Here is a 24,187-nt window from a genome sequence, read left to right on the forward strand (position 1 = left end):
GTCGAATTCCAAGATAGCAGACTAGGGAGGGAGCTTATGGCTCCAGGTGAGGGGAAGTTAAAAAAAAAAAAGTGGAGAGAGTGCAATCTCAGGGACGAGTTAGGGAGAAAACTGCTATGGAAATTCCACAGAAGAAGAGGGACGCTGTGACCCGCGTGGAGGGTGTGGACACACAGCCGAGCACAGGCACACACAGGACCCCCGCAGTCGAGAAATGGCGTGCCAGCTTTGCACAGTGCAGTGAGGCCAGACTGCAGCAGCCCTTGTCAGTGGTGATATAGCTGTGGGGGGAGCCCGGACTGAGTCCAACCTGGAGCCCTGTGGGAGATAGGGTATCTCCCAACCAAGAGGAAAAAAAAAGGGCACATTTCTCTCTCCCTGTCCTGGCATCCAGCAACAAGACTGAGAGAGGGCAAGCACCATTTTGGACATACATAACAGCTGTGCCAGCTCATATCCCTGTGCCCAGCAAACAGCTGAGAGATGTCTGAGTCTGGCTGGGATGATTGGCATGGAGCTGGCCACCCACATGGGACTGTGAAGTGCCCCCAGGCTCCCAATGAATTACAGGCTCTGGGGCTCAAACTGCCTAGGTGGAGCACCCACAGGAGCTGCCTCTGGGAGAGTCTCCGCCTCTCTGTGGATGGGACAGAGTAGCGGGATGGAGCAGTGCAGCACCCCGTGACTCTGGGAGACTTGTGTGCTGAGACTGTGGGAATACTGTGACTATAGGAGAGGGTGCAAGGTATAGCTAGCTCTCTGGTCAATCACTGTGAGTGGCTCCACATGCTCAGAGCTCCTTGATTGCCTGGGGTGGGTCATTGCAATGGGATCCTTGCTCACACGGAGGACTGCACACGTGTTTTATGTGGTTCTCAAGGCAATGCAGATGAATATTGCAACTACTGGGGGCTAATACCTGGGCATTGCTCCCTTTGGAAGAGAGGAGGTAAGGGTGTGACTATGCCAACAGAGTGGGTCAAACCCTCCCTTCTGATTAAAAAAGACATCTACCACACCCAACTTGGGCGTCAACCTTGATGCTCCCTGGCCACACCTATCACCCACCTCTGAATATTCACTGAAAGAGCAGACACTCCACTAAGCCACAGAGGAATAGTCCAAAGATAAAAACCATCAGAAGGAAAAACCAACAAGTATCTCCACAAATGCCTAAAAAATAAAGGCAGAAATTCAAGAAATGAGAATAAGGAAAACAACATGAACTCCCCTCCCCAAAAGGAACACAATGACATTTCAGTATTAGAATGTGAAGATGTAGAGATTGAGGAAATATCTGAAATGGAATTCAAAAAATCACATGATTCCTCAGAAACAATCAGAAGTAAATCCACAATATGACATGAATAAAAATTTTCCCCATGAAACTGAGATAAAGAAATCAAAATGAAATATTAGAAATGAAGAATTCAATAGATCAAAATAAAAAATGAGGTGGAAAGCCTGAACAACAGATTTGGTGAGGCAGAAGAATGAACAAGCTAGAAGACAAATCTTTGGAAATTTTTCAGTCAGACCAAAAAAAAAAAAAGAAAGAAGAAATTAGAAAAATTAAAAACAGCATTGGAGATTTATGGGATACTATCAAACAATGAAACATACAATCAGTGAAACTAAAAGCTGGATTTTTGAAAAAATAAACAAAACTGATACACCATTGGTCCAACTAACAAAATAAAAAGAGCGAGAAGACTCAAATCAATAAAATCGAGATGAAAAGGAAATGTACAGATACCACAGAAATAAAAAGAATCACAGGAAATTCCACAAAGAGCTGTATGCCAACAAATCAGGAAACCTAGAAGAAATGGCAGATCCTTGACACACACAAGGATGACTCAGGATCTGCAAATCAATCAGTGTGATACTCCACATTAACAAACTGCAGAGGAAAAAACATATGATTATCTCAATAGATGCAGAGAAAGCATTTGATAAAATACAACACCCGTTCATGATGAAAACCTAAAGCAAATTGGGTGTAGAAAGAACATTCTTCAACACAATCAAGGCAATTTATGACAAACTGACCGCATTCTTACTGAAACCCACATTCTTACTGAATGTGGAAAAACTGGAAGCTTTCCCAGTAAGATCCAGAACCAGACAAGAATCCTCACTCTAATCATTACTATTCAATATAGTCCTGGAAGTTTTAGCCAGAGCCATTAGGCAAGGAAAAGAAGTCAGAGACACAAATTGGGAAGGAGGAATTTAAACTACCCCTGTTTGCAGATGACATGATTCTATACATCAGGGATCCAAAAGAATCCACGGAGAGACTATTGGAACTCATAAAAGAGTTTGGTAAAGTGGCAGGGTATAAGATTAACACACAAAAATCAATAGCCTTTGTATGAGCAGTGCTAGGGCTGAGAAAGAACTTTTCAGAACAATCCCATTCACAATAGCTACAAAAAAAGAAAACTAAATACATTGGAATAAATTTAACCAAGAATGTCAAAGATCTCTACAATGAAAATTACAAAGCACTAAAGAAAGAAATAGAAGTAGACACACACAAAAAATGGAAAAATCTTCCATGTTCATGGGTTGGGAGAATCAACATCATCAAAATGTCCATACTGGCCGGCGCCGCGGCTCACTAGGCTAATCCTCCGCCTTGCGGCGCCGGCACCCCGGGTTCTAGTCCCGGTCGGGGCGCCGGATTCTGTCCCAGTTGCCCCTCTTCCAGGCCAGCTCTCTGCTGTGGCCCGGGAGTGCAGTGGAGGATGGCCCAGGTGCTTGGGCCCTGCACCCCATGGGAGACCAGGAGAAGCACCTGGCTGCTGGCTTTGGATCAGCGCAATGTGCTGGCTGCAGCGCGCCAGCCGCGGCGGCCATTGGAGGGTGAACCAACGGCAAAGGAAGACCTTTCTCTCTGTCTCTCTCTCTCTCTCACTGTCCACTCTGCCTGTCAAAAAATAAAAAAATTTAAAAAAAATTAAAAAAATAAAAAATGTGTAGACCACCAGAACAGAATAGAATCTCCAGAAATCAATCCAGGCATCTACAACCAATTTATCTTTGACAAAGGAGCTAAAATCAATCCCTTGAGCAAGGACATTTGCAGTGTCAGCATCCCATATGTGCATCAGTTTGAGTCTCGGCTATTTCACTTCTGATCCAGCTCTCTGCTATGGCCTGGGAAAGCAGCAGCAGATTGCCCAAGTCCTTGGGCCCCTGCACCCACATGGGAGACCCAGAAAAGGCTTCTGGCTCCTGATTTCAGATTCGCTCAGCCCTGGCCATTGTGGCCATTTGGGGAGTAAACCAGCAGATGGAAGACTTCTCTCTGTCTTTGCCTCTCTGTAAAATAAACAAACATATTTTTAAATCCCTAATATAGTTTTTTAAAAAGATTTATTTATGAGCCAGGAGCTTATTTTGGGTCTGCCACATGGGTACTGAGATTCAAGCACTTGGGTCATCTGCTGCTGCTTTCCCAAGCACATTAGCAGGGAGCTGGATCAGAAGTGGAGCAGCTAGTACTTGAACCAGCACTCATGGGAAGTCAACACCACAGGCTATGCCACAGCACTGGCCCCAACAAATAAATCTTAAAAACAAATAAACAAAAATAGCTATGCTTGTGAAAGTCAATCTGGCCTCCTTAAAAAATGAAACAGTTTTTCACTGTAGATAGAATGGTCTTTTTCACCCAAAGACACCTTGTATTTAAGGACTACAGGGGCTGGCACTGTTGCCCATTGGGTTAAAGCCCTGGCCTAAAAGCATCGGCATCCCATATGGGTGCCGGTTCTAGTGCTGGCTGCTCCTCTTCCAATCCAGCTCTCTGCTATGGCCTGGGAAAGCAGTAGAAGATGGCCCAAGGACTTGGGCCCCTGCACTCACGTGAGAGACCTGGAAGAAGCTTCTGGCTCCTGGCTTTGAATCGGCGCAGTGCTGGCTGTTGTGGGCCATTTGGGGAGTGAACCAGCGGATGGAAGACCTCTCTCTCTCTCTCTCTCTCTCTCCCACTCTCTGTAACTCTATCTCTCTTTTTTTTTTTTTTTTAATTTTTTATTTTTTTTTTGACAGGCAGAGTGGACAGTGAGAGAGAGAGACAGAGAGAAAGGTCTTCCTTTGCCGTTGGTTCACCCTCCAATGGCCGCTGCGGCCGGCGCACTGCGCTGATCCGATGGCAGGAGCCAGGAGCCAGGTGCTTTTCCTGGTCTCCCATGGGGTGCAGGGCCCAAGCACCTGGGCCATCCTCCACTGCACTCCCGGGCCACAGCAGAGGGCTGGCCTGGAAGAGGGGCAACCGGGTCAGAATCCGGCGCCCCAACCGGGACTAGAACCCGGTGTGCCGGCGCCGCAAGGCGGAGGATTAGCCTAGTGAGCCGCGGCGCCGGCCTACTCTATCTCTCAAATAAATAAATCTTTTTTTTTAAGAATATCTTCTACTTAATACTCCAAAACCAAAAAAATCTTTGGAACAAGTTTTACTGTTAACTCTCATAATACATCTCTTTGAGGAGAGAGGTCCTGCATGGGAAGTCAGTCAGTGATCACCTGAGGCTACAGAAGCCTTTTGAACCCACAAACTCCAGATTTAGACAAAGCCATAAGCAAAGTGAAGTTCTCTCCTCCCTTCAGAGAAAAGTATCTCCTTCTGGATGACCACTTCTTGATAGAACAGTCTTATACTGGAAAAGGCGCCATACAGGTCATTCATAGCTACAGAAGAAAAGTCAGCTCCTGGCTTCAAAGTTTCTAAGGCCACACTGGCTCTCTTATTAGTGGCTAAGGCAGTTTATTTATTTGCAAGGCATCACCTCATGATCAAATGAAAGAATGAAGAGTTGCTTCTCATGGGTGAGTAAAGTGATTTCTTGAGATGGAATCTACTGGTAAAGACTGTTCTCTGTGAAAGCAAGAGAGGTGATTGATGTGGCAAATTTCATAGTTGTCTTAAGAAATTCTCCAGCCAGCACAACCCCGACCGGTCAGCAGTCATCAACACTGAGGCAAGACTCAATGTTATTGCACACTTAGTATAGTGTAGTCATGGCCGGCGCCGCGGCTCAATAGGCTAATCCTCCACCTTGTGGCACTGGCACCCTGGGTTCTAGTCCTGGTCGGGGTGCCGGATTCTGTCCCGGTTGTCTCTCTTCCAGGCCAGCTCTCTGCTATGGCCTGGGAGTGCAGTGGAGGATGGCCCAAGTCCTTGGGCCCAGCACCCGCATGGGAGACCAGGAGAAGCACCTGGCTCCTGGCTTCGGATCAGTGCAATGCGCCGGCTGCGGCGACCGTTGGAGTGTGAACCAACAGCAAAAGGAAGACCTTTCTCTCTATCTCTCTCACTGTCCACTCTGCCTGTCCAAAAAAAAAAAAAAAAAAAATAGTATAGTGCAGTCGTAACTTTCACACACACTGGGAAGCCAGACAATTAATGTGACTCTTTTTATTGACATTTGTAGAACCAAATGCACCCGGCCCTCCCTCTGTCTTGGGACTCTCAAAGGATTAACGAGCTGCGATTGCAATCGCTGTGAAATCCCACAGGAACTCATACCATGCCACGATGTGCTGTGACCATCTCACCTGCAAAGTTAAACGAACGCCCACCCGCAGTAAGGCGATGAAGCAAGAGCTCACCTTGGAGAAGCAGCCAGACACTGAAAGTGCCCATCTGATTATTACCCACTGGCGACCAAGGCATTTTTTTCCTTAAGTCTCCAGAATCAAGTTCAAGGTGCCGAGGTAGATGTCACTAGAGTTATTACAATGAGGATGCTAGACCCCTGCTCTCCACATGGTAGCCACCACCACAAGTGCCTCTTTTGGTGAACTAAGGCTACTCCTCTTTATCCAGATTCCATGCTTGCACAAATTCATCTACTTGGCTGAAATCAATAATGGTGCTCTTGGGATCATTCAGGGACATGAACAAGTACTAAAAAGTCTGAGCTGGATGTGTGTGCTCCCAGCTGAGTCCAACAAAGCGTTGACTTTTTTTTTTTTTTAAAGATTTATTTATTTAAGAGTTACAGAGAGAGGGAAAGACAGAGAGGTCTTCCATCCACTGGTTCACTCCCAAAATGGCCACAACGGCCAGAGCTGGGTCGATCCAAAGCCAGGAGCCAAGAGCTTCTTCTGGGTCTGCCATGTGGGTGCAGGGGCTCCAGCACATGGCCTAGCTTCCACTGCTTTTCCAGGCCATTAGCAGGGAGCTGGATTGGAAGTAGAACAGCCGGGACTCGAACCAGTGTCCATATTGGTTGCTTGAGAAAGCCTCAGAGGATGGCCCAAGTGCCTGGGCCCATGCACCCACATGGGCGGTCTAGATGAAGCTCCCGGCCCTCGACTTCAGCCTGGCCCAGCCCTGGCTGATGCGGCTATTTGGGGAGTGAACCAGTAGATGAAAGATCTCTCATCTCTCTTCCTCTCTCTCCCTGTAACTCTACCTTTCAAATAAATAAATCTTAAAAACAAAATACAACAGGGTTTCACGTGGCATAGGTGATTCAATTAATGAAGGCTGCATTACTGGGATCCAAGCACAAATTCTAGCCAATAAAGGTTGCAAAAAATAATACACTGTGATCAACAAGACTCCCAAGTAGGCTGCTTTGGTATGTCTGTACTATAGCAAAAACTGTTTCCTTAGTTATGTATATACAAGATTTTCACAGGGGCAGGTGCTATGGCGTAGTGAGTGAACCACCGCCTGTGGCACTAGCATCCTATATGGGCACCAGTTCGAGTCCCAGCTGCTCTAGATGTGCCTAGGAAAGCAGCAGAGAATGACCAAGTCCTTGGGCCCCTGCACCCATGTGGGAGACCCAGAATTCGAAGCTCCTGGCTCCTAGCTTCAGACAGGCCCACTTCAGGCCATTGTGTCCATTTGGGAAGCAAACCAGAGATGAAGGATCTTTCTCTCTCTGTGTCTTTGAAAGTAATTAATTAATTAAAAACAAAAACAATTTTTTTTTCACTAAGGTAATTCAGAAAGTTTGTGAAAAAGAGAGATTAAAAGACAAAGTTTATTTTGTGTCAAAAAATTTGAAATCCATGAACTACTTTCATAATACACATTTCCATGAATTTTTTGAAGACTGCTTTCACAAGATCATTTCTTTTTCTTTAAAGAGGAAATTTCTCGGGGCCAGCGCTGTGAGGCAGCGGGTTAAAGCCCTGGCCTGAAGCGCCAGCATCCCATATGGGTGCCGGTTCTAGTCCCGTCTGCTCCTCTTCCAATCCAACTCTCTGCTGTGGCCTGGGAAAGCCGTGGAAGATGGCCCAAGTCCTTGGGCCCCTGCACCCACATGGGAGACCTGGAGGAAGCTCCTGGCTCCTGGCTTTGGATTAGCATGGCTCCAGCCATTGCAGCCATCTAGGGAGTGAACCAGTGGATGGAAGACCTCTCTCTCTCTCTCTCTCTTTCTCTCCACCTCTCTCTGTAACAGTCTTTCAAATAAACAAAATAAATCTTTTTAAAAAAAACTTTGGTATTCTAAAATCATACTTGTGCAATATGATTAAAAAAAAAAAAAGATGAAATTTCTGGGCCAGCATTGTGACATACCTTGTTAAGCTATCACCTACAATGCTGGATCTCATATTAGAGCCCTGGTTTGATTCTCCACTGCTCTGCTTCTGATTCAGCTTCCTGCTAATGTGCCTGGGAAATTAGAGGGATGTGGCCCAAGTACTTGGATCCCTGCCACCCACCTGGAAGACCCAGATGGAGTTCCTGGCTCCCAGCTTCAGCCTGGCCCAGCCCCAACTGTAGTGGCCATTTGGAGAGTGAATCAGTGAATGGAAGATCTCTCTGTAATCCTTTCAAATAAAATAAACCTCAAAAAAAAAAAAAAAAAAAGATGAAATTTCTTTTGCCACTTTTTGAGAACATAAATGTTTATTTTTGATGTCATAATACATTCAATCAATTTGTATTCATCAGGATAAATTTGGCAGGTAATATAATGAACTATTGTGTAAGATGAACATTTATACTCGAAACTGCATACAAAGATTTTGGCACTATTTTTGGAAAAAACTTTGTTACACACATTACCATTTCTCAAAATCTTGTAAGAGTTTCCAAACACAGATGTTTGAAGAAAAAAACCAGTAACAAGGAGCTAACAGCCAATCTGCAAGCAGTGGCAGGCACTGCAGGCTTGCAGGAGGCAGGTGGGGTGCACGCTGTCTCCGCCTCTCACAGCTGACCTGCTGTGCCAGAGGCACTGCTTTCCTAGGGCTGAGGCATGAAGCGCTGCTGCCTTTGCCCCATGTGCCGCAGCTGATGCTCTGAGACCTGCAGGCAGCACGCCACCACCTGCCCTGCAGCTGAGGACCAGGGGAGCAACAGGAACCCTGAGACCCAGGTTTTCCCTCTCCAAATAGACTCTCTCTTCCAGAGAGCAACTCCATCATGACATGTCAAAACTAGTAGGAAAAAAAAATCTTAAAACATCAAATGCAGGAGTTGGTATTGTGGGGCAGCAGGGTGAGCTGCCATCTGCAATGCTGGCATCTCTTATGGGCACTGGTTCAAGTTCCAGCTGCTCCACTTCTGATCCAGCTCCCTGCCAGTGTGCCTGGAAAGGCAGCAGCAGGTGGTCCACTTCCTTGGGTCCCTTCCCACCCACATGGGAGACTTGGATGGAGTCCCAGGCTCCTGGCTTCAGCCTGGCCTGCTCAGCAGTTGTACCCATTTTGGGGAAATGAACCAGTGGATAGAACTCTCTCGTCTCTCCCTCTGTAACTCTTTCAAAAAATAAATAAATCTTAAAAAAAAAAAAAAAAACACATCAAATGCAGTCACTTCTGATACTCCATAGTCACAGCTCTACCTGCTATCATTTGATTATGCTGTTGGCTTTAGTTTCATAAGGGCTTAGCAATAAAGTGCTATTTCCAGTATGTCCTATGCAGTGAGTGAACATGACCCTAGATACGCATTTTTCTAGTTACATCTTATTACTGCCCAAATCTTGGATTATACTGTATCATCTTTGATACACACCAGTATTTGTATACTCATCATGATCTTGATTTCAAGCCATGCTACAATACTGTGTCACTAACGTGATTTTTTTCTCTATCATGCTTTAGGAAAGTCAGCTTATTGATTGCTGTTGATTTAAGTTTAGGAGACTTTTTTTGTCATATCAGTTTTATTCATAATAGTCCCAAAATGGAAACATCTCAGATATCCACCCTTTGGTGAATGGATAAACAAATTATGATGCACCTGTTCCATGAAATATCACCCCAGTAACAACAACCTATGACACAGGCAACACGAACGCGTCTCAAAGTGACTGTGCTCGGAGACGCTAAACCACCCACGCTTCACGTCTGCTGGCCCCAGCAGACCTCACATCCAGGGCTCCCAGCCGATCCAGGTTCTGCCCAGGATATTAGGGTCCGTGGCCTGGTCAATCAAGCACTTCACTTGTGTCTCTGCAGAAAGGCCACTCTGTGGTTCTCGGGCACGAACGTTGTGATCTTTGCTTCCGCCAGCTACAGCCCTGAAATCCCCAAAGGCAGGTGTCTCCTCGTGGCCCAGAAGTAGCTCATCACTGCAAAGAAGAATAAACAAACATCAAAATACAAACCGTACATCACCCTCCTGTGGGGCCTGCACTCCAAGCTATCCTGCGAAATGTTCCTTCTCAATCCTCACCCAACTTCCTCTTGCTCTTAACCTTGAAGTTAAAGACTGGACGTTTAGGAAAATAGAAGGTAAAGGGCGTTAGTGTGGCGGCATCTGCTTAACCTGCAGGTCAAATGCTATGTCTGCATTTAACGTGTTGAGCGACTGCCAGACTTTCCACTGCTACCAGCAGTGCATGAGGGCCCCTGTTTCTCCACATGTTGCTAACACTGGCTGTACCCTCTTTGAAAATTAAACACAGCTTAGTGGGTAAAGTGTTGTCTCATCTGTATTTCCCTGGTGACAAGTCATGTTGAACATTTTTTTGTTTCACGTGCTTACTAGGCAGTTGTATATCTTTCTTAGAGAAATACCTATTTGATTCCTCCGGTCATTTTTTTTTTTTTTTTTTTTTGACAGGCAGAGTGGACAGTGAGAGAGAGACAGAGAGAGAAAGGTCTTCCTTTGCCGTTGGTTCACCCTCCAATGGCCGCCGCTGCAGCCGGCGCACCATGCTGATCCGATGGCAGGAGCCAGGATCCAGGTGCTTTTCCTGGTCTCCCATGGGGTGCAGGGCCCAAGCACCTGGGCCATCCTCCACTGCACTCCCTGGCCACAGCAGAGAGCTGGCCTGGAAGAGGGGCAACCGGGACAGAATCCGGCACCCCGACCGGGACTAGAACCCGGAGTGCCGGCGCCGCAAGGTGGAGGATTAGCCTATTGAGCCACGGCGCCGGCCCCCCTCCGGTCATTTTTTAAATTGGGTTGTCAATTATTGAGTTGCAAGAGTTTTTATTTATTTATTTATTTATTTTTTACCTATGCTAGATACGAGTTAACACAATAAGTTTGCAGAACATGGAATTCAAAGATGTTTATTTTGGTACAAGAGGTTTTGGAATCCAAGCATTAAAAAGGTCTTTAAAAGGTCATGGAAGGGCCAGCGCCGTGGCTCACTAGGCTAATCCTCCGCCTGCAGCGCCGGCACCCCGAGTTCTAGTCCCGGTCGGGGCGCCGGATTCTCTCCCGGTTGCTCCTCTTACAGGCCAGCTCTCTGCTGTGCCCCAGGAGTGCAGTGGAGGATGGCCCAAGTGCTTGGGCCCTGCACCCCATGGGAGACCAGGAGAAGCACCTGGCTCCTGGCTTCAGATCAGTGCGGTGCACCGGCCGTAGGTTGTGGGGGTGAACCCACGGCAAAGGAAGACCTTTCTCTGTCTCTCTCTCTCACTATCCACTCTGCCTGTCAAAAAATAAATTAATTAATTTTTTTAAAAAAAAGGAATTTTTTTTTTAATGTGAAAAGCAGGGGGAGGGAGGGAAGAGGAGGGAGAGGGAGAGATAGAGATCTATCATCTGCTGGTTCACTCCTTAAATGCCAGCAACAACTGAGGATGGGCCAGGCTGAAGCCAGGAGCTCCATTCTGGTCTCCCATGTGGTGGCAGGGGTCCTAGTACTTGGGCCATCTTTCACTGCCTACCCAGGCATATTAGCATGGAGCTGGATTAAAAATAGAGCAAAAGGGGCCCATATGGATGCTCCAATATGGGATGCTGGCAGAGCAGGCAGTGGCTTAACCCACTGTACTACAATGTTGGCCCCTAGTTTTAACTTTGACATTTAGTCTTTGATCCATTTTCAGTTAATTTTTGTAGATAGCGTGAGACAGAGATCCAATTACATTCTTCCACCAGGGCCTTTTTGTTGGAAAGATCATTTGATAGTCTTGGCATCCTTGTCAAAAACAAGCTGACATTTGGCCTAATAGTTGAGAAACTGGTTGAGTTGTCTGCACATCAGAGCACCTGGGTTCAATGCCCGGCTCCACTCCGGACTCCAGCTTCCTGCTAATGAAGACCTTGGGAGGCAGCAGGCAATGGCTCCAGTAGCTGGGTCTCCACCACCGACATGGAAGACTCAGATGGAGCCCCTGTTGGCCTGGCCCAGCCCTAGCTGTGATGGCATTTGGGGAGTAAATCAGCAGATGGACATCTCTCTGTGCTTCTCAAATAAATAAAATACACACGCACACGTAAGAGCTGACCAAAGACTGACATGTACTTAACTATAAAGCCCAACTACTTTTCTTCTCTGCACGTTCTCTCTATATTTTCTATTTACTTTCGACCTTAACATGAGAAAAACTGGAAGGCTGACCTAAATGCCAGCCCACTTGGATTGTCATCTAGCAAGCAGGCCCACGCCATGTTCTTCACACGTATGAAGAACACACACACACACACATTGCAGAACAAAAGCAAATCCAAGTGCCTGTCTCGTCCTGTGGGTAACGTAGCTGGCCACTGGAGAAGCCACAGCCTCTGTGCCCAAGGCTGCAGGTCCTCGCAGGGCTGGCGTGCAGGTTTCAGAGCCACGGGTCTCACCCTGGCTGGGGAAGCCCCGCTTTCCTCGTGGATAAAACGAGGACAGTGACACCATCAGCCCAGCTGAAGGTAAGGCACTCAGCGCTCTGCACGTACATCCACCCATTAGGAAACCGTAGCAGGGTGGGGCTATGTTATGGTTTTTTCCCACAAATTACAATCTTACCAAGTAATAACCGCTGGGTTGGCACCTGCTAACTTCCTCTCAGCGTAACGTATTTTCTGCCGGGGAAACCAATTTTTTTCGGTTACATTTACTTTTTGAATCCATGATCCTCCTTTTTTTAGCATTTTCTTTTCAAAACACTAAAAGAAGAGAACACAGCTTTACGACATTCACACAGAATAACTCACATAATTACCTAACAATACACAAGTACCTATAACTGGGAAGCACTCTACAGCTTTCTGTCCGAGGGCAGTGGTGGCACTGCCCCACGTCACCCCCCGGAAGGACAGCACCGCCAGGCTTCGTTCTTGAGGGGCGGTGTTAGGGATGGCCTTGGAGACTTAGGAAAGCACCGTCTGCTTGCTGGTCAAGTAAGAGCTCACGTGGAATGGCTTTCAAACTGAACACTGTGTCAGAGACACAGGGGCTGCCAGCCCCAGCGGGGTCTGCGTGCCCTCTCCTGGCAGCAATGAAGGCAACTGAAGCTACATTTCTCTCCAGTGAGGATTATTGTCTCTCCTCTGGTTTTCAGGCCACATGACCCCCAAATGTCAGTTTTTAAGAACTGCCATACAAAACCCTGGGAATTTTTAGGAAAGACTTGCTGTGTTGCTGTGACACAACAGGCCACAGCACAGGTGTGCAGGGTGGCAGAATGAAAGCTACCTTCCAGTCAAAGGAGGGCTCCTTTATGAACACGTCCATGGTGTTAGTGAGCAGGCCTGGGTCGGAGCGGAAGGCCCTCAGCGCGTGCACCATGACACTGTAGATAAGCCCCGTATCCTTCATGGGTAACATGAGATTGATAAACTGGCGGGTTAGGCGAAAAGGCATCAACTCCGGGACTGGCAGAAACTAAACAAGAGAAAAAATATCCATGCAAGAAGAAATATAGATTAGCAATGTCCACAGTAACAGGCACACATGAAACACATTGGCAACGCTGCTGTTCACATGAGTGAGAATCTCAACTCCACCCTCCTGGACACCAGTTAGAGAGAGGCGCATTCCAGTGCCTAAGAGCAGTCAACTCAGCTCGTGCCACCTCCCAGTGCAAAAGCCTGCACACGTGGGAACACGCAGCGGGGCAGGGAGTCACATTCAGAGGGTTTTGTCAGACCAGAGACCTGTGTCACATCCTGTGCAAGAGAGCTTGATTATGAGGCTTTATAAAGCTCAGATCCTCATCTTCATGACAAAACTGATCTGCACAGCCTGTGTGATCTGTCTGAACAAGGCCGGAATGGAGCCGAGATGGTTCCTTCTGCAAGAATGTCAAGTATGATGACCACGGCAAAACCCACCTCACGTGTCACTTCTTGAGACACTCTCCACTTCTGGAGGGTGACACAGAGCCCTAGGATGCTTCTAAAGTGGCCTGGAAAAAAAGAGAGGCCAGCACACCTGGGTAGCTGATCCAAAGGCATGGCCAAAGTCGATTCCGATCACACTCCCCGTCTCCAAGGCCACCATGAAGTTGTTCAGGTGTCTGTCCCCGATGCCTAGGACCCAGTGGCTCACACACAGCAGCGCGTGAGAGCTGGCGAAGTGGGAGCGGAGAGCCAGGAAGGCCTCGGGGCCGGTGCTCATCCTCACAAAGGCGCGCCTGCAGAGAGACAGCAGCTGTGGACCTGGCTGTGCCGCCGGCTTGGGCGCGAGCCTCACAAGGATACTTACTTTAAGAGGTCAGCGGGCACTTTGCTTTCTCTTTTCCTGAAGGCTGTGATAGTTTCAGTCCGATTAGCTCTCCTATGATTTAATGAAAGGAAATGTCTCATACAACAGAATTCCTGTGACTGGAGATTCTAATTTTAAAATTCTTTGTTTACAATGAAGCTCAAATATCAACTAGGTTTTGAACATTTCTGAGGCAAAGCTTTCTAGGAATCACAAGTGAATAAGTAACTTTAAGAAGAATGAACTGGTTAATACAAAAGGAAAATCAGAACAAAACTTACTTAAACATTAGCATATAAGCGCCAGTGCCACGCTTTCCCGACATTTTTGTCAGCCACTCACTGTAGTCACACATCGGTGCTTTGGAGTCACTAACAATAAGTAAAAGGGAGTTAGTATCAGCTAGATATTTAGCACTTCATGATTTCAGAGGCAAAGATCACCAAGGTGTCACTGAAAAATAGTGTAGAAGTAGGAAACATGATTTTAATCAGATGTTATCATACAGTGATCCCACATTACTCGGGATCTAGCTATTATGCATTCTTAGTTACTCATACAGAATCTCAAGCCATTTCCTACGCAAAAATCCAGGCCCAAAATAATCACATCTGATGAATCTCCCACTTCATACAGAGGCCCAAGATGCGATAAACCTAAATGCTTGTTCCCCAGGTGTGTAATTCCGAGACTCTCACCAGGAAAAGGGCGACAGCGAGGCAACAGCTCGACACGTGGCTGCTGCGAGCAGGCCGGCAGGAGGTCAGCACGCGAGCGCTCAGACACAAAGCCTGTGTGGGATCTGTCGAACACGGGCTAGGCCTGTCCTCTCCCTTATCACTGCCACACTTCACCACTTCCCAGATGGGGAGGCACGTACAGCCATAGTGTGCACAAGAAAGTGCTGTGTGAAATGACAATGGGTGCTCAAATTGGGCTTCAAAAGCTGTTCATGTTTCATAGAAAAAAGGCAGTACCTGAGGGGCAGGAAATGATGCAATATTTGCACATTTTATCAACTTTCGGGTTTGTGCCAAAAGCTTCAACAGTTTTTCTATGAAGATCCAAAGACAGAACAATTGCAAACGTGATTTGGCAGTTCAGTCACTACAGGTGAATTTTTTCTGAATCACAGATAAGTGAATTTCACAAACACAACACTCCATTTTCATCTGAGCTCTCTCCTAGTGCTAACGAAGATGAAAAGCCTTAGATTGTAAAACTGCAGAACTAAGGGAAAAACAGCAATGATTTTAAGTAACAGGTGGCTAGAAATCCCTCATTTTATTTATATTTACTTTTTAAAGAATTTTTTATTTGAAAAGAGTTACAGAGAGGGAGAGACAGAGAAAGAGAGATCTTCTATCCTCTGTCTCACTCCCCAGGATGGCCACAATGGCCAGGGCTGGGCCAGGCCAAAGTCAGGAACCAGGAGCTTCATCTGGGTTTTCCACGTAGGTGGCCATTTTCTGCAGCTTTTCCCAAGCGATTAGCAGGGACTGGATTGGAAATAGAGTGCCCAGAACACAAACTGACTCCCATATGGGATGCCAGTGTCCCAGGTGGTGGCTTTACCTGCTGTACCACAATGCTGGCCCAAATGTGTAGTCAGGGATAATGTTTACCATTCTGTGTTTGTTTTCAATATTTACGCAATTGTTTTTTAGATTTAACCAATTTTAACGTTTTTAGATTTAACCAATTTAACGTCACTTCATATGCAGTAATATATACAAATACACACATCACATACTATTCCTCTTGAAAGCAGGGATATTTATATCACATAATTTGAGTGTCTTAAAAACTGTCAAGTCAGCTGCACCTGTGCTGACCAAGCACCACCCTGAATCACAAGGCCCTGCAAGGCACAGGCACACAGGAGGCAAGGCCCTGCTCCAGCCTCAGCGCCTCATGGACAGCTCAATTTCACACCAGGAAGTTGTTCCACCAGCTTGCCTGTCTCCTAGGGGATAAGAACAATTCCAGGCAAAGCACTCTAAAAGTGTCTAGAACTAAAAGGTGGTAAACAGTGCCATATCTAGTCCCAATTACCCAGGAATATGAGTTTGGTTAAGAATATGCTTAATTTTACAGATACCCTCTGGCTGATGAGAATATGGGTCTTATTCAAATACTTTCCAGAAAGAATGAGAGCACAATAAGGAGAAATGGGTCTTGAATCTACTTTTTTTTCCCCCCAAATATTTGCATTTTCTTAATTTTTATTTTTTAAAGACTTACTTATTTGAAAGGCAGAATAGCAGAGTTACAGAGAGAGAGTGAGTGAGAGCTTCCATCTGCTGGTTTACTCCCCAAATGGCAACAATGGGAGGAGCTGGGCAGGTCTGAAGCCAGGAGCCAGGAGCTTCTTCTGGATCTCCCATGTGGGTGCAGGGGCCCAAATACCTGGGTCATTTTCCACTGCTTTCCCAGGCCCATTACAAAGAGCTGGATCAGAAGTGGGGCAGCTGGGACTCAAACGGGCACCCATATGGGATGCCAGCACTGCGTTACCACAGCACTGCCCCCTAGGCTACTTTTAACTATTTCCTCTTCCTTCACCTTATAGTTCATCACCAAAAACTGTCAGCTCTACCTTTAAGATCTCTCATCATGCTGTCCTTATTTTTCTTTACAGAAACAAAACACACATTTTAAAAACTCACCTGACTAGAAAACACGTCTGTTGTAGAAAGTGGAGATAAGGCAAAGAGAATAAAAGTAAAAAGCATGCAGAGAATTCATCTCTGATAACTCCAGCTATACCACTTATTCATGTGGAAGTGACAACCAGAGTGGACCTTGTAGAAGGCTGTGAAACCTAGGACAGTGCTAGGACACAGAAAGTGCTTAATTTCATGCTAGCTGCTAACCATATCACTGAGTTCCTTTCTTCATGGTTGTTCTTTTTCAAAGTTATACTTTTTTAAAAAACTGTAGTATAATACTCACAACTACTACTTAGTATCTAGCACTCCACTTAGATCATTCAGTCAGGCAAGAGGGAGGTGAAAGGGCAAGCCGGGGAGCGGTACTGTGGCACAGTGGGTAAAGCCTTGGTCTGCGGCGCCAGCATCACATATGGGGATCTGTTTAAGTCCAGGCTGCTTCACTTCCGATCCATCTCTCTGTTAATATGCTTGGGAAAGGCCGGCGCCGCAGGTCACTTGGCTAATCCTCCACTTGCAGTGCCGGCACCCTGGGTTCTAGTCCCAGTTGGGGCGCCAGATTCTGTCCCAGTTGCTCCTCTTCCAGTCCAGCTCTCTGCTGTGGCCAGGGAGTGCAGTGGAGGATGGCTCAAGTCCTGGGCCCTGCACCCGCATGGGAGACCAGCAGGAAGCACCTGGCTCCTGGCTTCAGATCGGCGCAAGCGCCAGCCCTAGTGGCCATTTGAGGGGTGAACCAACGGAAGGAAGACCTTTCTCTCTCTAACTGCCTGTCAAAAAAATAAATAAATAAATAAATAAATAAATATATATATATATATATATATATATATATATATATATATATGCATGCTTGGGAAAGCAGGAGGATGGCCCAGGTGCTTGGGCCCCTGCATCCATGTGGGAGACCTGGAAGAAGCTCCTGGCTCTGGTCTGACCTAATCCTGGCCATTGTTGCCATTTGGGGAATGAACCAGCGGATTGAAGCTCTCTTTCTCTGTAACTCTGCAACTCTGCCTTTCAAATAAATAAATCTTAAAAAAGAAAGAAAGAAAGAACAAACAAACAAAGGCCAGGGTGGGTGTTGGGAGCACCACTTCATCTCTGGGAATGTGATGAGGAAGAAAGTGCCCTAGAGCCCACCCTACAGAAGGAAATGACACCTGGGCAGAAGCAGGGTGGGGTGGGTGTGAGGGGCAGTTAGCCTTCAGTTACCTGGTATAAGATGCTTTCTCCTCACGTGACATGTTATTCAAAAGGAGGTCTTTCAAGGTACAAGTATTTTCAATCCATTCAATTAACCCTAATCTGAAAAGGAGAATAAAAGTTTATGGGCAAGCACGAATCCAAACTGCTTTTGCTTCACTAGGAGAAAAGTTCCACACAATCAAACAAAATAGATTTCTCATGTCCCAACTTCTGGGGCCCCACCCCCGGGGTTTCCCAACATTTCTAAGTTCTCCAGGGTCCTCTGCTGTGGGACAGAAAGCACTTTGTCCAGAGACACCTACGCCCAGCCCAGGGACACATCCTCACACTTGGATCTGCATGGCCGCACCTGGAAGTCATGGGCACCACTCGGTATGTCCTTAACTGCATGTTTCTCTGGCTGCAGGCGGCATCACGGGACAGAATGATGTTCATGACCTCGAAGAGCTGCTCGATGCGCTGGTCCTGCCGAAGGTCCTCGCCACCCTTCACAAGGAAAGGGTGTTCTCGCTCATCATGGCCTCGCATGATGATGCGCTTTGGTTTTCTGAGAGAAGGCATGACTTTTACCTGTAGGAATCAATGAAACAGTTCCGGTGCAGTTGAGACTACCCCATCACGTCATCGGCAAAGAAGGAAAAGCAAGCATGAGTGCGTGCATTCCTCAAAGAGGGGCCTCCCTCTGAAGACAGGTGGCAGAGGAGATCAGAGAACCCAGACCAGCAGCTGAGTAGGCCAGCAAGTTACTTCTGTTACGTGCTCATGCCCAAGTGCTCTGCCCACAGAACTCTGTATCGCTGCTTACAGAAAACTGCTGGTGAACTTGGACATCCTTCACAACAAGCAAGAGCCACCCTGCACACCTTCTGCAGTAAGGCAACGCTACACAGAGTTCATGGAGGATGCACACACATGCTTTACTCTCCCAGATTCCTGTACCCCTGAGTACGACTGACACTGAAATGCTGGGGACATTGTGTTCAGAAACACAGTCCATAACAGAATCAGAGAACTCTGTACATTTGAGAGCAGTGTGGGAAGACGTCTCTTCAGAAAAGACATGTTCTCGTAACTGCAGAACTACCCAGCATGCACCATCAACCCATACCTACCCTCTCATCAAACCCTGTGATCCGAGCATGGTATTCCGGCAGTGGCTTTCCTCTGCCATCGTACTGACCTGGAACAAACCAGAGTCTGGCTCACACACAGCTGGTTGTACGACCTCTGTATTTTAAAACATAGTTGTTAATCTAAATTTCTTTTAAAAGATCTATTTATTTGAAAGGCAGAGTTACAGAGAGAGGAGGAGAGAGAGAGAGAGAGAGAGAGAGGGAGGGAGGGAGGGAGGGAGGGAGGGGGAGAGAGAGAGAGAGAGGTCTTCCATCTACTGGTTCACTCCCCAGTTGTCTGCAATTGTCTGCTGGGAGCCTGAAACTCCATCCTGTCTCCCATGTGGGTGTAGGGGCCCAAGCACTTGGGCCATCTTCTGCTACTTTCTTAGGCACATTAGCAAAGAGTTGAATTGGAAGTGGAGCAGTCAGTGGCTTAACCCACTGCACCACAATGCCAGCCCTTGTTAATTTTAAGAAGAGCTAATCTAATATAATAATTGTTTACCCAAAGCTTATATTTAAACAAAACTGACTTACATTTCCTTAAATGCTACTATTTCTCAATTCGAGTGATTAATGGAAATAAGCTCCCTATTCTTACAGAGCAAATTCCGCAGAGAAAAAAATGCATGCAATGAACAACACAAGGTCATCACAAGGAGAGCCAAGCTGCACACTGGACACCTCATTTACAGTTTTTTCTTTAAACTGATGGGATGTAATTGCATGGCTGCTAATAACAAAGAAACATTTTTGTCAGTGGCCAGGGCTGATGTAAGGGTGTCTGAACACTTGTTTGGGTCAGGAAGGGAAGTAAATATGATCTCATTAGACATTTAGTAATGTGTACTAGCTCATAGTAATCATGGATTTTCCTAATGACAAAAAAATACAGTGAAATTTCGAATTCTTTTAAAGACAGGTAACTGTCAAGATGCCAGTCTCGTGACTTCAGAAAGCAGGAGACCCCAGTGCCGCCAGCCACCCCGCGGGGAGCTCACCGGGAATCTCCAGCTCATCTCTTAGGAACTCCACTCTGAAGTTGCTCAGCCAGGGTGACCATTCTTTCAGATTCCCAGGCAGCTTCAAGTCTTTGCTCATGTTGAAAAGTAGTGAGTTGGCAACGTCATTGAAGTCACTGAGCTTCATTTGAAGCAGCTTTGTGCCTCCTTTCCCAAAGTGTTTATCAAATTCTTTTCCAAAGGCCTGAAATTAATAGTAATTGACCATAAGGATTAATGTTCAGTCTGAACTTTGGAAAAGGTTCTAAGCTTATGAATGCAACTTATTATAAATAAACAAGTGCCCAATTATACAGGTTTCTTTTGTGCTTTTAAGATTTATAGTTTTGCTTTCCTCGACTATTTGAATACTCTAAACATCTGGAGCTTGCCTTTGTTTTTTGTGCTCCTTTAGAAAGGTCATGGTTACTAGTGACTTCTAGTTATAAACTCTAATGAAGGCTTTAAAAACTTGGCAAAGTCATTTAACCTCTTTGTGTCCATTGTCCAGTCATGAGTCTACATTATTATGATGACACAAACAATTAGGAACAAAGTTGAAAACAACAAAATAAAAGGAGTAACTCAATAAAAATGAATAGTCCATAATTCTTCAAATGAGTTGAAGAGAAACATCAAAGAATGCTACTTTCCTTAGTATGGATCTTTTAAGCCATTGTTTTGCATCATAACCCAGTCTAAATATTACTTAAATTAATATTTCTAGTAACTGTTATTATTATAAGTACTCTACTTTGGAATTCACATCTTTGAATTAGTCCCTACTCAGATATTTATCTAAATTATAAACCTGATTAAATAAAAAAGGCTCAAGAGTATTACTAACAAGTAACTTTGTAGTTGTCAAGATGTACCCATTTTTAATTTGAAACATTTTTACCAAGTTTAAAAACAATTTATATACAATATAAATCTTGTATATTTGAAATATATACTCTATTTTAAGACAGCCCATTATAAGAAAACTGATATACAGAATTTCTTCTTTGCTATGTAAATGTATTAAAAGTAGAGAAACAGTGCCGGCATTGTGGTGTAGCGGGAAAAGCCACTGCCTGGGACACCAGCATCCCATACTAGCACCAGTAAGCATACTGGCTACTCCACTTCCAATCCACCTCCCTGTTAATGGCCTGGGAAAGGCAGCAGAAGAAGGTCCATGTGTTTGGGCCCCTGCCACCCACATGAAGCTCCTGGCTTTGGCCTGGCCCAGCTCTGGCTGTTGAGCCATGTGTGGAGTGAACCAGCAGACAAGGTGTCTCTCTGTCTTTCCCTCTCTCTGTAACTCTTTTTTCTTTTCTTTCTTTCTTTCTTTTTTTTTTTTTTTTTTGACAGGCAGAGTGGACAGTGAGAGAGAGATAGAGAGAAAGGTCTTCCTTTTCCATTGGTTCACCCCCCAATGGCTGCTGCAGCCGGCGCACTGCACCGCTGATCCGAAGGCAGGAGCCAGGTGCTTCTCCCTGTCTCCCATGCGGCTGCAAGGCCCAAGGACCTGGGCCATCCTCCACTGCACTCCCTGGCCACAGCAGAGAGCTGGACAGGAAGAGGAGCGACCGGGACAGAATCTGGCACCCTGACCAGGACTAGAACCCGGTGTGCCGATGCCGCAGGCGGAGGATTAGCCTAGTGAGCTGCGGCGCCGGCCTCTCTGTAACTCTTGACTTTCAAAATAAATAAATAAATCTCAAAAGAAAAAAGGGAGGCAGGAAGAAAGGAAGGGGGAAAAGAAAGAGAGAAATAAAAACAATCTACAATTCTCAAATGCTTGAGAAGATGATGAGCTGGTTCCCAAACATAACCAGCATCACTGTATTTGAAAGGCACACAGTCTTGAAGAATATTCTACCATCAAACTTGGGAAAGTTAATTTTGGTAGGTTATTTTTTAATTGATAAAAATTACTGATTGATTTGTGATGAGCTACAAAGTTCTGGATAGATTTCTCCAAGGTACTAGAAATTAAATTTCAAACAAATTGCCTGACTGGGAGGGGGTGTGTGCAGTGGTGGCAGCTGGGAGGCGCGATGGTCCACGCTGACAGATTTTTAGACTACCATCTGTGGTGTCCAGCATGCAGGAAAAGCAGGTGGCCAGGAACTGGAAGAGATAACATGCGGGGTTTGCTGGGGGTGTGTGGGGCTCTTCCACATGAGGATATTTTCAAACTGCAGGGCAGGGCAGGGCAGGGCAGGGCAGGGCTAGCTGCAGGAGAGGAAATGCCCTAACACAGCCCTTCACAGGACAGCCCAGCTCCTGCTGGGTGAGGAGACCTGGTCTCCGTTCTACCCTGTTGCTCCCAACCCACACAGGACAAGCCACCTGCTTTTCAGCTCTGGCTAATTTGTTTAACACAAGATTGGGCAAACTCTGGCCTAAAGGCCACATCCAGGCTGTGGCTTGTTTTCATAAATGGATTTTGCGGACTGCCGCCAGCCACACCCACTCTCCCATGCACTGTGTGGGGCCATTTTCGCACCAGGACAGCTGATGTAAGTTCCAGTAATGGAGACTGGCCATACGGAACAGTGGTTTTCAGCGTATTCAAAATTGCGAAGCCATCACATCAATTGTAGAACATTTTCATCACCTGAGAAAAGAAACCCTATACCCATTGGCAGTTACTCGCCATTCCTCACTCCTGTGACCCCGGAAACCACTTAACTACTTTCTGTCTCTAAGTATTGGCCCGTTCTGAACAATTTATACAACTGCTTTCTCCCTCCTAGCACAGTGGCTCTGAGTTCATCCACTTTATTTCAGGTCATGTGGGGCCATCCCCAGGACTAGAAACTACTCCTGGTATTTAACTGTTCCTTTCCCTTCTGCCTCCTGAGTTAAGAGTCGCAGGAAGAGATTTTGTTTTGTCACCTTTGTCTCTGCACTACCTGGAACACTGCCTAGTATGAGGCATCTTTCATTAGATGAGTGATGGTGTAAGTCTTATAGGAGATTGAGTTTGATGGGTTGTTTCCGCTCCCAATGAAGTCGCCATCATCATCACAGCTACCGCACCCATCCATACCTGGATGAACCTCCTTCTGCAGGGCCCCAAGCCTGGAGCCTGTGGGTTGCCCAAGGCTGCATGCATTCTTTTATACATGTTCTCAATGTTTTTCTTATTTACAGCAGGTTTTGCTAGTTCAAGTCTTACATCGTCAGTCCAGTCCTATGCAGGAAAAAAAAAAAAAAAAAAGAGAGAGAAAAATCAAGCTAGTTTGCAAGTAAGTTTAAAGTTTAACCAAGTTGTACGTTCTACTTGCTAGAAGCTGTTCCATTACCTTAAAGATCAAATCAGGATTAGAGAGCTGTTCTAGGGCATTAATGAAATCTTGAATCATTCCTCCTTGATCCAACTTACTTTTAATCCTATTTAAAAAAAAAAGTTTATGGAATTAAACATCATCCAAAGAGCAGGCCTATTTATGTGTGTATATGTGTTATTTTTAAGTATATAAATTATAACATGTAATTTATATATTACAAAATTATATATGTGATGGACCCTATAATTATATTGACATTAAATATAATATATTTTTACATATATTAGCATATTTAAACCAATTAAGTACTCCAGGAAGGGAGCAATTTAACAGTTCCATCTCAGTATTACAGGAAGCACAAAGTATCTATTCTATGGAGTGTTCTTATATAAGGTAAAAGCAAATCTTAGAATAACGTCAACATCTTGGTATATACAATCTGATTCATATATTTCCTGAATTTATGAAAGAAAACATAATTTTGTCACATTTTCTTTCAAATCTTTCTCTCTTCCTTTGTTTTAAAAAATAATCACTCCTGGCAGTTGGCTCTGCAGAGAGAGCACACTGTGGCAGGCAGCAGGTGGTGCATGCACAAACTGGGACAGCGTGCTGCTGCCCTCCCACCTGAAACACCATGCACTTACCAAGTATTCTCGCAGGAGTCACATACCCCTGCTTGCTATGTCAACTGTCTCCACTCACAAATCAGCTGAAGTCGGGAAAAGGACAAGAACGCATTTCACTGACTCCTATTTCTAACTAAAGGACAATCTCAGGAGCTTATTAAAAAAACACCTCCTCTAGAGGCTGGTGCCATGGCTCACTTGGCTAATCCGCCTGCAAGTGCCAACATCCCATATGGGCACCGGTTCTAGTCCTGGTTGCTCCTCTGCCAGTCCAGCTCTCTGCTGTGGCCCGGGAGGGCAGTGGAGGATGGCCCAAGTGCTTGGGCCTCTGCACCTGCATGGGAGACTGGGAAGAAACACCTGGCTCCTGGCTTTGGATCGGCGCAGTGCTGACCATAGCGGCCATTTGGGGAGTAAACCA

The 24,187-nt window shown here is 45.8% G+C and overlaps 1 protein-coding gene across 9 annotated transcripts in view; it reads right to left on the reverse strand.

The window, feature by feature from the left end:
* Nucleotides 1-7,866: 7,866 nt before the first annotated feature.
* Nucleotides 7,867-24,187, reverse strand: part of PRKDC (protein kinase, DNA-activated, catalytic subunit) — a 177,743-nt gene continuing 161,422 nt past the window's right edge. For 4 of the 9 annotated variants that reach the window (XM_070076562.2, XM_070076561.2, XM_089335204.1 and 1 more), the window contains 12 exons: nt 23,153-23,240; nt 22,897-23,040; nt 19,854-20,058; nt 18,850-18,917; nt 18,087-18,307; nt 17,744-17,836; nt 14,141-14,230; nt 13,860-13,931; nt 13,587-13,788; nt 12,849-13,037; nt 12,180-12,319; nt 7,867-9,557 (listed from right to left, as the gene is read on the reverse strand). In XM_070076562.2, the coding sequence (XP_069932663.2) occupies nt 9,353-9,557; nt 12,180-12,319; nt 12,849-13,037; nt 13,587-13,788; nt 13,860-13,931; nt 14,141-14,230; nt 17,744-17,836; nt 18,087-18,307; nt 18,850-18,917; nt 19,854-20,058; nt 22,897-23,040; nt 23,153-23,240 (1,717 nt within the window). In that variant the 3' untranslated portion in view covers nt 7,867-9,352. Of the gene's footprint in view, nt 9,558-12,179; nt 12,320-12,848; nt 13,038-13,309; nt 13,447-13,586; nt 13,789-13,859; nt 13,932-14,140; nt 14,231-14,557; nt 14,837-17,743; nt 17,837-18,086; nt 18,308-18,849; nt 18,918-19,853; nt 20,059-22,896; nt 23,041-23,152; nt 23,241-24,187 lie in introns of those variants that run through there. The other 5 variants (XR_016235617.1, XR_016235620.1, XR_016235619.1 and 2 more) reach the window with 5 other exon arrangements.

Source organism: Oryctolagus cuniculus, chromosome 6 (genome assembly GCF_051225735.1).
Source record: "Oryctolagus cuniculus isolate XC-2025 breed Fujian yellow rabbit chromosome 6, ASM5122573v1, whole genome shotgun sequence".
NCBI classification, from domain to species: domain Eukaryota; kingdom Metazoa; phylum Chordata; class Mammalia; order Lagomorpha; family Leporidae; genus Oryctolagus; species Oryctolagus cuniculus.